The sequence below is a fragment of the Bidens hawaiensis genome, unplaced genomic scaffold, assembly GCF_021521415.1.
Source record: "Bidens hawaiensis isolate Kalapana, Puna unplaced genomic scaffold, B.hawaiensis_p1.1 tig00007410_1, whole genome shotgun sequence".
Lineage (NCBI taxonomy): Eukaryota > Viridiplantae > Streptophyta > Magnoliopsida > Asterales > Asteraceae > Bidens > Bidens hawaiensis.
The window spans coordinates 1,002,407-1,019,501 of record NW_027491514.1 but is presented as its reverse complement, the minus strand read 5'-3'; the positions used below and the strand labels follow the sequence as shown (position 1 = coordinate 1,019,501).

Here is a 17,095-nt window from a genome sequence, read left to right as displayed (position 1 = left end):
TGGTACCACCTATGTAAGGATCCAGATCTAAGAACAACGCATATCGAACATGTTTTTATTTGTAACTAGATCCATACATTCTATTCTAGGTATGAGCAAATGGTACTGGTTGCCGGTACCGAAATAAAGTTTTTAAGAAAATCGGGATCTAAAAACTCGTGATTGGTACCGACATTTATCGAATGTTTGCCTATGATACCGGTACTGAATCCCTATTCCATTATGTCAAACATACAAACAAATGTCATGACTCATTATCAATCCAACATTCATTGATGTATAAAAAAGTGTGCAAGTACAACTACAACCTACATACTAACAACGAAGGGGTGTTAATGTCAACTCCCTCAAACATGAAGGGTGTCATCAACCAAGACAATGATGAAGTTGAATGTTTTTGCATATCTTTGGGTCTAAAAAAGGTCCGAGTGAGAGACGAAGAACCACCATGGTTATGGTTGTCCCCATCAAACCATGAAGAACAACAACAGTCACAGCAAAGAACCACAAGAAGATCTGAAGCAAGACACACCCCCTAATAACTCAACCCTTGATTCAAGATTCAATCAAACCCTAAGAAATGTTCAAGGGTATGTTTCCTTTATTTCTATTCCAAATTTTTCATTTTTATTACTTTTTAGCTGATCTGGTTCAATACCCATTTGGGTCTTTTGGTTATTGGATCCAATTGAATAACTTTTGTTCTGTCATCACTAATTTTGGATCTGCAGGTTCAAAATGGTGAATTTTTTATTATTCATATAAATGTGTGAATTTTTTATTTTATTTTTGTAATTAATATGCAAATTAAAATACAAATTACTTCTCCAGTAATTAATTGATTTTGAGTTCTAGGGTCTGTATACATTTGACTTTTGACGGTCAAACATGTTGTATTTTGACTATACTTTATTAGTTTATGTTATACTAGATGTACCATTTATTGATTTTGAGTTCTAGGGCTTCTATTATATTATATCTGTTTCAAGAGTCTACATTTGACTTTGATGGTCAAAGATGTTACATTTTGATTATGGTTTTTATTTAATATGCATATAAACAGGCTGTTAAAGGGTCGTAGCTTTCCGGGTAAAGTGTTGATAACAAGAAGATCGGATCCACTCGATGGTGCCATCTTGGGCTCTCCCGGTGTTAGTCGAAGCCCGTCAGAAATCGATAGCCCACCAGATAAACACATGGATGATCCCACCGAGGTAACTTTATAATGAATGATATTTAGGTTTATTTGATGTTGGTATGTGAAGGCCATAAGAAAAAGGTTTAGGTTCGTTTAACTTACAAGAGCTCAAGCTCAAGCTCAAGCTTGACTCATTTCAGCTTTATATCTAAATCTCGAGACTGGCTCGTGAGTAGTTATTTTTAAGCTTGAGATTGGCTCGGGTTTCGCTCGTTTAGGCTCGCAAGTCAGCTCCAGCTCGGACTTGTTTCATAAGCAAGCTTATTTTTAGGCTCGGACTTGTTTCATAAACAAGCTTATTTTTAGGCTCGGGCTTGTTTCATAAACAAGCTTATTTTTAGGCTCGAGCTTGTTTAAGCTTGGCTCGACTTGAGCTTTTACCGAGTTAATCTTGAGTAGCTCACTATGGCTTGGCTCGTTTAGATGTTTACACACCTAATTCTCCACATACCCTACCGATGAGTGGGATTATACTGGGTACTTTGCTTTATTAGATTCTTACTTTTTCAATGCGTAATTTCTAATATTTTGTGTAGGATCAAGTTCATGTGAATAAACCAAATGCTAGTACAAGTGGTAATAAGTTGAAACCGTCAATGTCAAATCCTGAGGATAGGTCAAATGAAGCTCCACGGTTTGTGATGGGTGCTCGGGCTATAGATACCGCTAGGCTACTGAAGTTCACGAAAGTATTGGGGGGCACAACGGTCATTTTAGGTACTCGAGACGCCACTTGAATAATGTTTTCTTCAATTTGTTCTAGTTTTTATTTCTTTTAAAAGGTGTGAATGTGTAAAATTAGGTTAGTTTTTGAATAATGATGGTACACTTGTCTAAAAAAATATTCTTTGCGCTTTGCAGACAAGTTGCGTGAGTTAGCATGGAGTGGTGTGCCACCTTATCTTCGCCCTAATGTATGGAGACTTCTTTTGGTAAGCTTAATTTCTTTTTTTTTTCTGTGCCAAGTGTTGATTGATAGATATTATCATGGATGTGTTTGGATGCGCGTTTTGAAAGTGAATAAAAAGGGATGCAGAAATTACTTTTAATTTCTTATCTTGACTAGGGATGGCAAAGCAGGTGGGTTAGGTAAATGGTTAAACGTGGGAACAGGTTGAAATGAGTAACTTTTTTAGCACTTATCAAAAATGGTTTGGCTCAGGTTGACCCACAAACACTTTTTCAAGTTTTAAAATAATCAATATTATTCCAAACTTACATATTATTCCACTAATAACAAGTTTTATTATATAAATATAGAAGGTATAGACGTTTGAATATATTTTTGGATGAATTTCTCTATTTGTCAGTTTGAACTTTTGACTCATTTCATTTTTAACTAAAAAGTTGTCACCTCTAGTTTTGAGATTTGAGGATTTTAATGGGCTCTTATTATCTTTGTAAACGTTATGATAGTAATATGACCCAGTTAATCCAAATTTCTGGTTCAAAGCATGTTATTATTAATTTTCTATTGTGTTACATGTGTACTTAAATTATTGTTTATAATACACTGTTGTTACTTGTGTTTAAGTTTAAATATAAACTGACAACAGGGATATGCACCCCCTAATTCAGATAGAAGGGAGGGAGTATTAAGAAGAAAGCGCATTGAATACTTCGATTGCGTTGCTCAATATTATGACATTTCAGATAATGAACGTACCGATGAAGAGATTACTATGCTTCGACAGGTAAACTATCTATTATGTGTATATCAATATATATGTGTATGTACGTGCGTGCATTTCTTGTATGGATCAAAACAGGTCGGGTTGCATAACAAAAACTTTCTTTGTCCATTTTATAATATTATTTATATCTTGATTAGAAAACAATATTGTCATGGTAATAATATATCTTTTACTGGCATATGTTTATATATATGTGTGTTTGTGTGTGTATGTGTGTGTATACACACATATGTATTTGTGTATTGGGACTGTTAAACGGGTCGTATGTGCAGGCAGGCAGGTCGAATCCGACACAAACTTGAAACTTTTACACGGACCTGAACAAGACGCGTGTATTTATGCCTTCATGGGTTGACACGCAGACGACTCGTTTTAACCCGGGAAAAAATATATATTTTTCATGTTGATACTTTACAATTTAAATTTACATATTATTAATATCATTATGAAGCAGTTATGTTTATACCAAACCATTTGATTTTTAAAATTTTAGTTTTGACATAAAAGTACCCAGTAGTTTAGGTTATTATATAAAATTAATTTTAAAAACTAAGTAATCAAATAAATAGGTTAAATGGGTCAACCCGCGAAGCATCGGGTCAACATGAACAAGACCCGTTTGCTAAATGTGTTCGCGGGTTTGACCTCAAAACTTATGCTGCCTTTTTTTGACCAATTTGATGTACTTTTTTGTCTTTCCACATGTTAGATTGCGGTTGACTGTCCTAGAACCGTGCCTGATGTCACTTTCTTCCAACAAGCAGCGGTTCAGAAATCTTTGGAGCGCATACTATACACATGGTTAGATTTTGTTTTTGTGATTACCATTTAAATTCAAACAAAACGTGTGGTACATAATAATTGCAACTATATGATATTATCATTAATGCATCAAATAACAAATGATGATGAAGTATGCGTAGAAAACAGTGCAAACACTATTTTATGCTTCATGTTAGAAGTGGCAAAATATTCGGGTTGGGTAATGGATCAATTTTGGTTTGGGTTCACCTGAAACTTTTTATGTTCAGAAATATAATTATATTATTTCAGTAATGCTCTAAATTTTGTGTGTGTCTTGATTTAAAAGGCTTTATGTAGGGGTGTAAACGAGTCGAGCCTAGCTGACGAGCTCGGGCTTGGCTCATTTTGAGCTCTATTTCCAAAGCTCGTGAGTAGTTTTCAAAGCTCAGGCATGACTCGCTTATTAGTTAGTTACTTTTATCATAGTTATATGATAATAATTGTTATATGAATATATATTTAATATACTACACTAAACTTATTCAATCAGTAGGCTCATTTAGGCTCGCAAGCCAGCTCGAGCTCATAGCTGAATCTTGGGCTCAGGCTCAGGCTCAGGCTCAGGCTCATTATTAAACAAACTTATATTTAGGTTAGAGCTTGTTCAAGCTTTTAGCGAGCCCATGTGTAGTAGCTCATGAGCAGCTTGGCTTGTTTACACCCTAGTTTTATGCGTTAAAGTTCCATTTAGGTGACTTTCAACTCATTCGACGGCCAATCGCCTTTTAACTACTTTTTTTAAAAATTATTCCCATTTTGCCCTTCATATAAAACACTATTAGTAAGTAAACGGGTCACAATCACCACCTCTTCTTCACTACTTCAATTCAAGCCGCTATAATTATTTTATATTTTTTTTTATAATTTCAGGGCAATCAGGCACCCGGCAAGTGGATATGTGCAGGGAATAAATGATCTTGCAACACCTTTTTTAGTAGTTTTTTTGTCGGAACATTTGGAAGGAAGTATTGATAATTGGTCAATTGCTGATTTGGACCACGAAAAGATTTTAGATGTTGAAGCGGATTGTTATTGGTGTTTATCCAAGTTGCTTGACGGTATGCAAGACCATTATACATTCGCACAACCCGGGATTCAAAGGCTTGTGTTTAAGCTCAAGGAACTTGTCAGGCGAATTGACGGTAACGCCCTTTTAGTCTTCCCCATCTTGTATTGTATTGTTGTTGACTTGAGGTCAAATATTTAATAATATGCTTGAAACTTTCTAAATCGTTTTTGCAACGGAATAAAGTTTTCATTAAAAGAATACGATTAGTGTAAATCATGTGATAAGTTATTTATCAGAATCATATATGGCCTTTCTTAAAAGTTTATATGGCTGTTAATGATGATGTGTTTTCTTCCACAATTGTAGAACCGGTTGCAAAGCATATTGACGAGCAAGGACTTGAGTTTCTTCAATTTGCGTTCCGCTGGTTCAACTGTCTTCTAATACGAGAGGTATCATTCTTTTTAATTCATAATCGACTAACGGGTTGTGGTCGTCTTCGTGAGTTTCCCGTGATGGTTCTCATGGTTATAGTAAAACACCCGATTAATTTTCATGCTATATTTTATAGATTCCTTTCCATCTCGTTACACGTTTATGGGACACATATCTTGCCGAAGGTGATGCTTTACCGGATTTCCTTGTGTACATATTTGCCAGTTTTCTTTTAACGGTAAGCCTTTTACATTTCACGTATGCTTAAAATTACGTTTCCGCCTCTGCTTACAAAAACGGGTGTAATGCAGTGGTCAGATAAGCTACTAAAGCTCGATTTTCAAGAAATGGTGATGTTTCTTCAACACTTGCCAACAAATAATTGGAGTGACCAAGAGCTTGAAATGGTGCTTTCAAGAGCCTTTATGTGGCACACTATGTTTGATAGTTGCCCCAACCACTTAGCAGCCACATGAGCCCACATGTTTTGTTTTTGTTTTTGTTTTTGTTTTTGTTTTTTTATACTTTGATCTATTTGTGGTGTAAAAAAGGATATCTATCAGTGTTGTAAAACTACAATGATTCTAAAGTTTGGAGCTTTTATAATGTATGCTAATTGTAAAACAAACAACCCTATGAGTTTACTTTGTCTTGGTATTTTCGCAAATCAGAATTTAGTAATCTCAAGTATGAGTATGACCGTTGGCTGAAAATAATCTATGCTTGTGATTCGATCAACGATACAAATAAATTTTACTTTTGTTGCCAGAGGCAATCCAAATATTCCAAAAATCATGCTAAATTTGAATTTAAAACCAGATTTTTAGTAAAACGCGGTGTTTACTAGTTACCATTGTTTAAGCATATCAAAATCTAGTTGTATACAATTGTACTCGACATGACATGACAGCTAAATTATTGCTTTTCGTTTTGATGGTGGAATACAATTTTCTGAATTTTGATATGTTTCAAGTGCCTTTCAAGAAAGATTTGAATTCGTGTGTAATGCCTTTGAGAGTATAGAAAGATTCGAATACCTTTGACAATTAAAGTGAAAGCTTTTGCTATTGGCGGGATTTACTGGGTACGTTTGTTGTTGATAATAAAAGTGAAAGTTACTATTATTGATCGATAAGTCATGTTTCGGATTGTTAAAAGTAAGAAGTTCATTGATAAGGCTATGTGTAGTGGAGAACTACAAAATGAAGACGATTTCCGACACGTGGCGCCACGTCAGCAGAGGGCCGAATTTTATTTTGGGGTGTGGTGGTTTTGTAGCGTCATCACATCATGTCGCCTCAAATTATCTATCGTCCATTGCACCTTGTACTTGTCTAACACAACACATCATCTCCGTTCAAGTATGGTTTTAAAAAGCATGATGGGCATGTGAGAAATGTGGTGTTAAGAAAATACTAATAAATTAACAATAATATTTTAATTTAATAATTTATAAAATCTGAAATAGTAAGATACTAGAATAAAAAATATAGATAAAATAAAATAAAACAAAACTTTAAATACAACCAAGGAATCTTTACATACAACAGAAAGGAGGAAAAACTTGTTACTCACTTTAATTATCATGATACATACAAAAAATAAAAAGAATTAAGAAAAGTAGTATTAAAAATGCCATCCAATTATTTTTGTTGTTGTTGGGGTTCTTGCTTCTTGTAAGTCCCCGTTTCAGTTTTTTAATATATTGGCTTTTAAAAAAAAAATAAATTATTTTTGTTCTTTTAATTTAAATTATCTCATGATACATATATCACTTGCAACCCAAGCTAGCTCGAACCAAGCAATGCTCAAACTAATTAGACGAATCAAGCTTGAGCTTAGTTAGGCCCGAGCTTGGTTTGGCTCAATTACTCCCCTACGTTTATACAACAAAAATAAAGCGCGAACCCTCGTAATCATCCACAACAGCTTGAATTTAAAGGAAATTGAGTGATGATTATCACATTTTTATTTTGTTTGATGAACTAGACAATCTGGTTGAAAACCAACTGATATGACATTACAAGTCCCTCAAATTTTCAAGCAAACAATTGCAACATTTTAATAAACTTCAACATGCCACTGCTTGTTCTTCTTCAACTGTGACAGTTTTTCATCCCAGCTTTCACCTGCCACCCTCTTCAATGTCTCTTGGATTCCAGGCATCATACCTTTAAGCCCACAAAAATATATGTGGGCCCCATTATCCAACAGTTTAAATATCTCATCACTGTATTCTTCTATCTTATCCTGCACATACATTTTCCCTCCATTTTTGTTCTTCTGCTCCCTGCTTAGCGCCCGGTCAAACCTGAAGTCAGACCGTCACAAGTTCTATTAGTGTCAATTATTTATAAGTTCTTTTTAGTATAGTTTCTTGAACCAAATACATGGATGGAGTCCCTGTGATTCGGTCATATTGCAAGTTTAGTCCCTAAGTTTAAAAAAATACAACTTTAGACCAAGTGTTTGCATGAACGTAACACCGCTGGTCCATGTAGTGACTGGAGCCACAGATTAACATGTTCAATTAAGTGGGTGTTAAATGACCAAAATACCCTTAAAGTTAAAATTATTAATAATTAAAAATATTCATGAAATACCCTTATGGGTGTAATATCATCTTCATAATCAAAAGATCATAATATCAAATATACCAATTTTCAAATTATGTGTTCGGAGTGTAAGGAAAAAAGAGAAGGGCATAATGGTCAGACTCATAGTATAAGTTGAACTAAATAAAAAAGGTAAATATGAAACTTTATGTACAAGATCATGTTTACCAACAAAACATTAAAATGCCAAATATATGAAGTTATGAACTTTTAAGTTTTTAAGTGTTTTTAACAGGTATAAATGAATTAAACTTTTTGCTTACGTATTTTTCTGGTTATGTAAAAATATAAATTGTATATATGGAATTATGGATCGAAGAAGTGTTTGCGGGTTAACCAAGCCAGCCCGACCCATTTTGACCCACACTAAAAATAATAGACCCCGTTACCCAATCCATTTATCTTCCAACACATACCTGAAGTTATCAGGGTAATCTGCAAGATACTTGCTGAATTCATCATCATACAAAAGACTGTCACTATTGGCCACGCCTAAAAACAACCAAGCAAGCCTGTTAAACTTGTATGTGGGCCCGGATTCCATAAACATCCGGCGAAGATACCCTCTAAACGGAGCGACACCTGTGCCCGTTGCAATCATAATATGGGTTGCACTTGGGTCTTCTTCAGGCAAAAGTATAATCTTTCCCGATGGGCCTGCAAATATTATTAATTTAGGAACCAATATCACACAATCATATTCAAAATGATCAGTGGATTCATGTTCATGTTCAGTATGTTCGTTATTTAATCGTATAAACAAACGAACATGAATAAAAATCTTTCTTTAATTAGTATACGAAGAAACACGAAACCATATACCCGTCTACCCTAATCACATACCTGCTATTTTAACTTTGTCACCAGGCTTTGAATCACAGAGGAAATTACTGCAAACGCCATTCTTTGACGGGTCTTCTTTGCCCGTTTCCGGGTCATAATAAACAGCTCTCCGAACGCACAAACTCGCGGTTTTTCCATCAAATGAGTCCCCGTATCTTGTGGATGCTATTGAGTAAAGCCGAACGTTGTGTGGGGCCCCAGGTTTCTTTGGGTTTTCACCCTGTTTGGAGAATAACCAAAATAGTTTAACATCAAAACAATAGCAGAATGTATATTTCCAAATTAACTAAAAGGATATCGGTCAAATGGGTCAAACATGTCGAAAGTCATCTGAAGCAAATTCAAATGCATAAATGATAAAACCTCCAAAATCATTTTATTAAAGGAAGTTAGTTTATTACTGTGACAATATAGCTTTTGTAATATAAAGCGGGTTTGGGCCAGTTTGACCCGTAAAGGTTGCCTCTTTTGAATACTAATTTTGCAACTCTAATATTTCTTGTTAGCATCCATTATACTCATATAGATGAAAAGCAACAATATTAATAATAATGGTAATAATAGTAGTAATAATAAATCTAAGAAACCGATTCGAAACCCAAAAAACTGAACCCAAACAAAAATGGAGCATTTGGTTTTATGTTTTCATAAAAATTGAACTTTAGGTTCATTTCAGTTTTTCCTGTATCTAAAACCCAAAAAAACAAACCGAATTTAGGGATTTTCATTTTTTATTTATAATTATAATTAATTTATAAAAACATCATAAATAGTGTAACCCAAATATTCTAACCAAATGACCAAATGCATAATTAATCAGTTAATTATTAACTAACAAAAGCACAAAGGCCCAAATACATTATTTTGGGCCATTTTTTTTGGCCCAACAATTTCAAGACCATATGACAAAACCGAAAAAACCAAAAGCCGAACTTTGACTTACGGGCGCAATAACACCATAACTTTGACCTTCCCAATACGGAACATTGCCGCCATGATCAATAACAATATGGCACGTCTCTCCGGGAGCTTTGGGGCCCACAAGCCGTTCAACCGAGACAATGGTTGCAGTATACGGCTCCTTTGGTTTGTGTAAATTCAGAGGCGGTTCTTTTGCGTCTTCAAGATCCAAGGGCGAAACCGTAACTTTACCCCTGGTTATAGTTTGTGACACTGACATAGAAACTACAGATTGGCGTCTTGATGATGTGGTCTTTGGATTTAGCTCCAAGCGCGAAAAACGGGCCCATGGTTTATCACAAAAGCTAATCTTTTGGGTCTGCAACAATACAAAAAACATTTATTTTGAGTGTAAGATTGTTATAAAAGTCATTTTTATTATAGAAATCATGCATTTGGTTTAAAATTTGAACTGATCAGAGTAATTTCCATCTCATGAATTCTTATTTTATCCAATTTACTTTTACTTATATTGGAAAGAACAATCTAATTCTACAAAATTGCCTAAAATTAAACCCACTTAAAAAATAAGATGATATTTCTCAGCAAAAAAGAAAAAAATTAAGTAAACTCAATCAAAATTACGGTGTGTAGGAGGGTGAAGATATTATGAATGGTTTAGTTGATAAAAAGGCTTAACTTTTGGTTGGCACAGAGCAACGCCTCTTACACGTGAAGCTCATGCCTCGGATTTTTGGACTTAAACGCTTCGGAAAGCCTCACGCTTTTTAAACCAATCTTAGAAAGTTATTGTTTTTCAGGGTAATTTTGACTTTTCATAGTGTAAAATTGCTAGACCAACATTCTTACAATCAATGAATCTTAGCATTTTTAAGACGTATAATAAATGATATAAAAACACCAATATCTATAAATTTGAGTTGTGAAATAATATTAAAGGAAGTTTAAGTCCCTAAAAAACAAAAAGTAAAGCCTTAATCAGTCAGTTTACTTATGACCCAACAGAAATAACTCAAACTAGGGCCGCAGGAGGGACTTTGAGTAGGATCCAATCGAGTATTAACAATAAAAAATAAAAAAAGAAAATGTTGAAATGAAAGATGATGATGCATGCAACTACGACCAAATCATACCTTGAGAACCGATTTGTGAATCTCCGTTGAAATGACTGGTAACAGAGCCCTACAAATCACAATAAAAAATCACAAACAAGTATTATAAAAAAAGAAAGAATCAATGGGTTATAAAATACCTGATTTACAAGTCCCAAATTAGCAGCAGCAGCAGCCATTATTATAAATATAAAGGATTTGCAAAAACCCTTGTGAGATTTATAGAGTGAGGATTTGTTGGAAGCTTTTGGAGGGTGTCAAAGGGTGCACCCGCTCATGGGGGGTGGGTTTTTTGCTTATAAATGAAAAGTATTCAAAAACCAACTTTATATTCATTTTTAATGTTATGCTATCACATGTTGACAACAAACCCAACATATACCAACTTGTTATTACCATTTTATTAATTAAACAATATTTGTCATTAAAATTTTTTACTTATATGAAGATAACATTTACGCTATGATTGGGATTGAGTTTGAAAAATGCTTATCGGCTTATTGATATTTTCAAAAAGTCGTTTGACAAAGCCATGATTTGTAGCTTTTAAAAAACTGCTTTTAACACTCTCAAAAAGTTAAAATAAAAAATATTTTTATGATTGTCACACACATTTTAATTTACTGTCTTTTTGAAGACACCAATAAACCAATAAGCATTTGATATGATGATTACACTTAAATGAATGAAAATTATATTTTCTTTTATCATTATTTTCGTTCATTCTATATGTTTTTTTTTTCTTTTAGTTGAATTTTTATAATACATCTTTGGATGGTATGAGCTACGAATCAATATCAATTTGAGCTCCAACAATTGCAATTAAAAGAAGATGATATTCTCTTTTATGATTATTTTTGTTGATTCTATATGCTTTTTTGCAGAATTTTTTTATTGATACATTTTTGGATGGTATGAGCTACGAATCGATATAAAATGGACTCCCTTGATCTTGAATAAAATTTATCATAGATTAAAAAAAAAATCTCAACAATGTATTCGGAATTCTATAAAACTTTGCATTTTAAAAGTTATAAAATAAAAACTAATCTGAGTAAAATTATTAAAAATATTAATATAATATTCATAAAAGTAAAAAAGTTGTCTAAATGAAAATAGTCGTCCTTGCTAATTTTCCCTTAGATCTATTCGCCACCCCTTACATTTTGTTCTTTAAGCTACTCGTCCCATCATTTTTCTTTTCCTAAACTACTGCGTTTGGTGTCACGCATCTTCTTCTAAATGGCCGATAAGAATACTCGTAAGGGGTTGTTTCTTACTAGGGCCGAGTAAACCGTGATGGACATTTGAGGAATTAAATATATTTGGGGGACAAAACTTCAAACTCTATTTTTAAAATTGACAATCTGATAATTTTCCCTAATTGTATTATTAACATATGCACAAAGATTACAAGGTAAACACATTTTACTACTTTGGCTGGGAATCGTGGATTAAAAGAACCACCAACCAACCATAATGAAGCTAGTTTTCTACATAAAGACATGATTTGAGTAAACAATACAATATAGCCCAACAATATATGAAGTAAACACAAGCAAACAAGTAATAAGCGTCCATTCACTTATATTATGTGAATCTAGCAAATTCAATGTCTTCAGACTTCTCCTTGAAAGGATCCTCTAGCATATCGTTTTTCTTATCCTCAAATAAAGCTACTAAACAAATGCCATGTTTACGAGTTATAATGCAAAATACCCGTTACGAAAATTAAAAGAAATTACATGAGACCATTTACGCTAATTATATTAGTATATTTAATTTAATTTTACGCATCTTATTACAAATGTACACGCTTACAACTAACATAAATGTCTACAAAATAATAAAGTAACATGTCATGTCACAAATGTCATGTCACAAATGTCATGCTTAAATTGCTCTAAACCGCAAAATTGGTGTTTTATAACTAAAATCTCTTTTGCGTAATACATCATTGAAATTGACATGTATTCATTAAATGTGTCACACGTGTGTTATTAACTTGCTACAAACTTTTTTAATCTTATATTACGATTTATGACGCAGACGCAAAATTTAGTATTATATAACTCAATTATTTAGGTGCAAAACTTATTGAGGATGTTACACCATATAGATAATATTGAGCCACAAATAATTAAGTATTGAGGATATGTTATATTTGGTGACCAGTCTGGATCAGTTATCCTTCCGAAGGGCTTCAGGATTATGTCAGGATCAAGGATCATCGGTACTTGGTGTTATTAACGGTTGTTTCTTGTATGTAGGTTGATATACTTGGAGGATGAATTCGATCATTAATGCAAACCTGTAACATAGATTTCAGTCTTGGTTTCTTGAACAATTGCCTGGATTAATCTCTGAATCGTGAATCACTTTCAGATAAACCTATTTGCGGGTTACACGCAATGATTTATCGGATAAGACTGAGATTTTCTGTAGATGGAATTGTATTTTGATGATTCCGTGAATGTGATGAACCAGAGAGAACGAGTAACCGTCTTTCTCTTCGTATGTATGCAATCGAGAGTTTCATTATTTTTGTGCCAGGGAAAACATCGATAAATGTATATAGTCAATTCCCACATGAGCCCAAACATTAGTTAAGCCCATTTTACATAACACTTAAACCTAAGTAAATAAATAACAAACCCATTGTAATTATAAAAGCCTAAATAACCTTTAGGATTAAATCGAGCCCTCACTCCTGCATCACCTAACTCGTTTAATCTCTAACGTTATTTCCTCGATCGACAAGGTAATCCAATAACACTAAAATATCCAACAATCCTCCCCCATTTTAGTGATATCCATGATCAACTTAATCATCACAGAATCGCAAACGTATGCATAAATGAAAATGTCATACGGATTGAATTTTCATCTTAGTAAATTGCACGATCAAAATATTCGAATATCGGGGTGTCCTATGGATTGAACCCTTGCTATCCATTTGAATACTTCAAGGCAAAATATACATACGTTTATAAATCCAAATTCCAATTGACACAATATTTTACTAGCCTGTGTCCTAATCTTTCAAAGAATATATCAAAGCTCAAGTCCAAAGCTTCTTGAAGCGGCTAAACTTCATATTCTTATAGGTAATTCATTATTCTCGCACCCGCAATGCAATTAATCAATGAACTATTAAGAAGCTATACTTCAACCTACTTTATCTCGCAGTCCGAACACAAACCTTGGGATGTTTATGATATTGTGTTCCAATATCTATATGACAAGCTTTCCGCATTGAATTCAGCATCTAACGTTGTATTAGATGGGAATTGGGTGTCATGACATATGATATTAATGTATGGACTTTAAACCCATCCCCATGACTGATATGTTCACGAGATCTCTTCCTAACCTTTTAGTTAGATCATCAGTCAAATTATACTCATATATTACAAACCAATTGATATCACACATTGTATTGTATAACATATAATCGTCTAGATTTTCATTATACATTTGACATAGTCATCACTACTATCACACCTGATAGATTTTTGTGATATCGGTTCGACCACAATGGAATTTTGTAATCACGGTTTATTAGCTATTCAACCACTTTTATCAATTGTTGCAAATGCTAGAAACTCGAATTCCATTGTTAAATGATGCAAATTCATTCCTTAATTACCTAAGAAATGAAACCTTCTCCAAAAGAGAATACACATCCATAGTTAAGTAGTTTGTTTACTACTTGTGAGCACTAGGATTACCCACAACATACACTATGTAAGTCTTTATGTAATCATAGCATACATCAAATATCCAATTATTTTGAATATTCTAATTGTGAAATAGAATCACCTTGATTAGACATAAACTTGATATTAGGATCTACATATAAGAGTGCTAACCAAATAACAATCAAACTGATTGAATTTCTTCAATACTTTCTCAGTAGAATGAAATTGAATCATCTATACCATTGTTACTCCCTTTTATTATTATACGTAGGATAACATCAACCTCCCCCTAATTCTTTATATCTAAACTTGAATATAATAATTTCTCTGTCTAATCAATCACTCAAATCCGAGTAAGATAACAAAGAACTAATAAGTTCCTTCAAGATTCTATTTTTCTTTTTACTCCAAAATAATTCACATGGCCTGACCTGGCACGCCACAACATATACACATAGTCTATGCTGCATTGAAATGATCATAACATACAAACAAAATCAATAGAAAATAAGACATTAATATTTAGTTTAAAACTACATTACACAAATATCCAAATCCAAAAGATTCCATGTCAAGAAAAATAAATTTATCTGACCCAAAAACCTGCTTAAAACCAAAAAATATTTAAAACAACAAGGACACGAGGTTCTTTTTAATCCTTGAAACATACAACACATAATCTAAAACAAATGTTTTCTAGAAGTTAATACAAGTCAAACTTTTACATTTCTCATCCTAAGTACAAATCCATCTTCAAATGGTTCAAATTCTTCAAACCATTTCAGACCCTTGCAACCTTAACCCGTATCACCCGAGTCTACACATCATGCAAGCATGGCATCCTGTACATAAAAGGATTCATAAATAAACGATAAATAATTCTCAACCGAATTATATTTTAGAAACCATTAGACATTTCGAGTCCAATAACAAACCCGAAGATCGAGTTTCGTTTATTTCACACCCCAAAGGGTTTTCCAACTTGTATACCTCTAATGAGTTAATTATTACCCGGGTCGTGACCCATTAACCCATGTGTGTACCATCTGGACAAATATTTTAATAATATTTTATTTCTTTGAATATAATCCAAATTTTGTGTTTTACAAATAATTAACACTTCCTGGATGCGAATGACTAACTGAATCAAATATAAAGCTCATACGTTTTGCTATATTTAAAGTAGAGTTAGCAAACATACCTTTTAAAGCATTCAAGTCTTTTAACCCACTTACCCGCTACGTTAAACTTGTTTCCATTCGCCATCTTCACTTAACAATCTTTCTCGATATGTTCTGTAAATCAAACAATATATATCCTACCAACTTACTGGTTGTAATTCATTCGCAATTCTCAAGAAAGAAAACATCAATTTCTTTCCATTCAATCGCATGAACAAATTTAAAACAAAGAAGTTTCAACTTCCGTCGCAGCCGCCCGACTTATTACATCAGGTTCTTATTATCATTCCAAGTTAAAGAACATGTTAACTTTCAAGTCAAAACATAGTGATATGGATCCCATTAGAACCATGCCAAATGTGAGATACACTTTTCATTTGATTAGGATCGCATGAATACGATCACCAGCAATAAAATAGAAACACTAGATAGGTCCCAAATAACGTGTCCCAATCCAAATAATAATTCATGCATATACATTAAAGGAAAATTAAATTTCTGAGAATTAAATCATGTTAATCAGATCACAGTTTACAAATTAAGAAACGTAATTCATGGAATTTCATGTACATGCACATTATGTTCATTTAATGATGAATCCTTATCCATATATCACAAACTAACATTCCAATATTCCATAAAGTGAATCGGTTACCCAACATGACCACCACATATCAAAACCAATATTCCAAAAATCAAAACGGTTATTTATAAAATCCCCTAAACCGTTTTCACTATCTTTGATTTTTAAATTAGAAGGATAATGCATATATAATTGGTTTAATTTCAATAAGTATTAGATACACAAACCATTCCTTTTATTCCAATACCAATCCCAATTCAACAAATTGCGAGTTAGGGTTCTGAATAATTTTTAATCGAACAACATACCAAATATTACCAGAATTTGCAATTAGAAATTATTCAGCGAATTAACCCTATAGGTTTATCTTTGTTGTATACATTGCGTACCTGGAGGATGAATTCGATCATTAATGCAAATCTGTAACATAGATTTCAGTCTTGGTTTCTTGAACAATTGCCTGGATTAATCTCTGAATCGTGAATCACTTTCAGAAAAACCTATTTACGGGTTACACGCAATGATTTATCGGATAAGACAGAGATTTTCTGTAGATGGAATTGTATTTTGATGATTCCGTGAATGTGATGAACCAGAGAGAACGAGTAACCGTCTTTCTCTTTGTATGTATGCAATCGAGAGTTTCATATTCCCACATGAGCCCAAACATTAGTTAAGCCCATTTTACATAACACTTAAACCTAAGTAAATAAATAACAAACCCATTGTTATTATAAAAGCCCAAATAACCTTTAGGATTGAATTGAGCCCGCACTCCTGCATCACCTAACTCGTTTAATCTCTAACGTTATTTCCTCGATCGACAAGGTAATCCAATAACACTAAAATATCCAACATGTAGGTTGATATTTATCAAATGCAACGGCTTCAAGACTTGGTCCACCACCTATTTCTCTACTGGACTTCTAAAGCACGTGGTCAAATGGCACGAAGGAAGTGAGTGGAGAGATGGCGGATTAATAGGACCTAGTAGTTAGT

At 33.4% G+C, this 17,095-nt stretch overlaps 2 protein-coding genes across 2 annotated transcripts; one reads left to right on the top strand and one right to left on the bottom strand.

The window, feature by feature from the left end:
- Window positions 1-388: 388 nt before the first annotated feature.
- On the top strand, window positions 389-5,774 carry LOC143635099 (uncharacterized). Its single transcript, XM_077102997.1, has 10 exons — window positions 389-590; window positions 1,064-1,214; window positions 1,735-1,915; window positions 2,060-2,130; window positions 2,755-2,892; window positions 3,602-3,693; window positions 4,567-4,838; window positions 5,072-5,157; window positions 5,277-5,378; window positions 5,452-5,774. Exons 1-10 carry the CDS (start codon window positions 475-477, stop codon window positions 5,614-5,616), a joined length of 1,374 nt encoding a protein of 457 aa, XP_076959112.1. The 5' UTR covers window positions 389-474; the 3' UTR covers window positions 5,617-5,774.
- Window positions 5,775-7,056: 1,282 nt separating this feature from the next.
- Window positions 7,057-10,668, bottom strand: LOC143635098 (ferredoxin--NADP reductase, root isozyme, chloroplastic). Its single transcript, XM_077102996.1, has 5 exons — window positions 10,653-10,668; window positions 9,542-9,877; window positions 8,599-8,818; window positions 8,172-8,412; window positions 7,057-7,451 (listed from the first exon to the last, which is right to left on the bottom strand). Exons 2-5 carry the CDS (start codon window positions 9,776-9,778, stop codon window positions 7,202-7,204), a joined length of 948 nt encoding a protein of 315 aa, XP_076959111.1. The 5' UTR covers window positions 9,779-9,877; window positions 10,653-10,668; the 3' UTR covers window positions 7,057-7,201.
- Window positions 10,669-17,095: the final 6,427 nt, after the last annotated feature.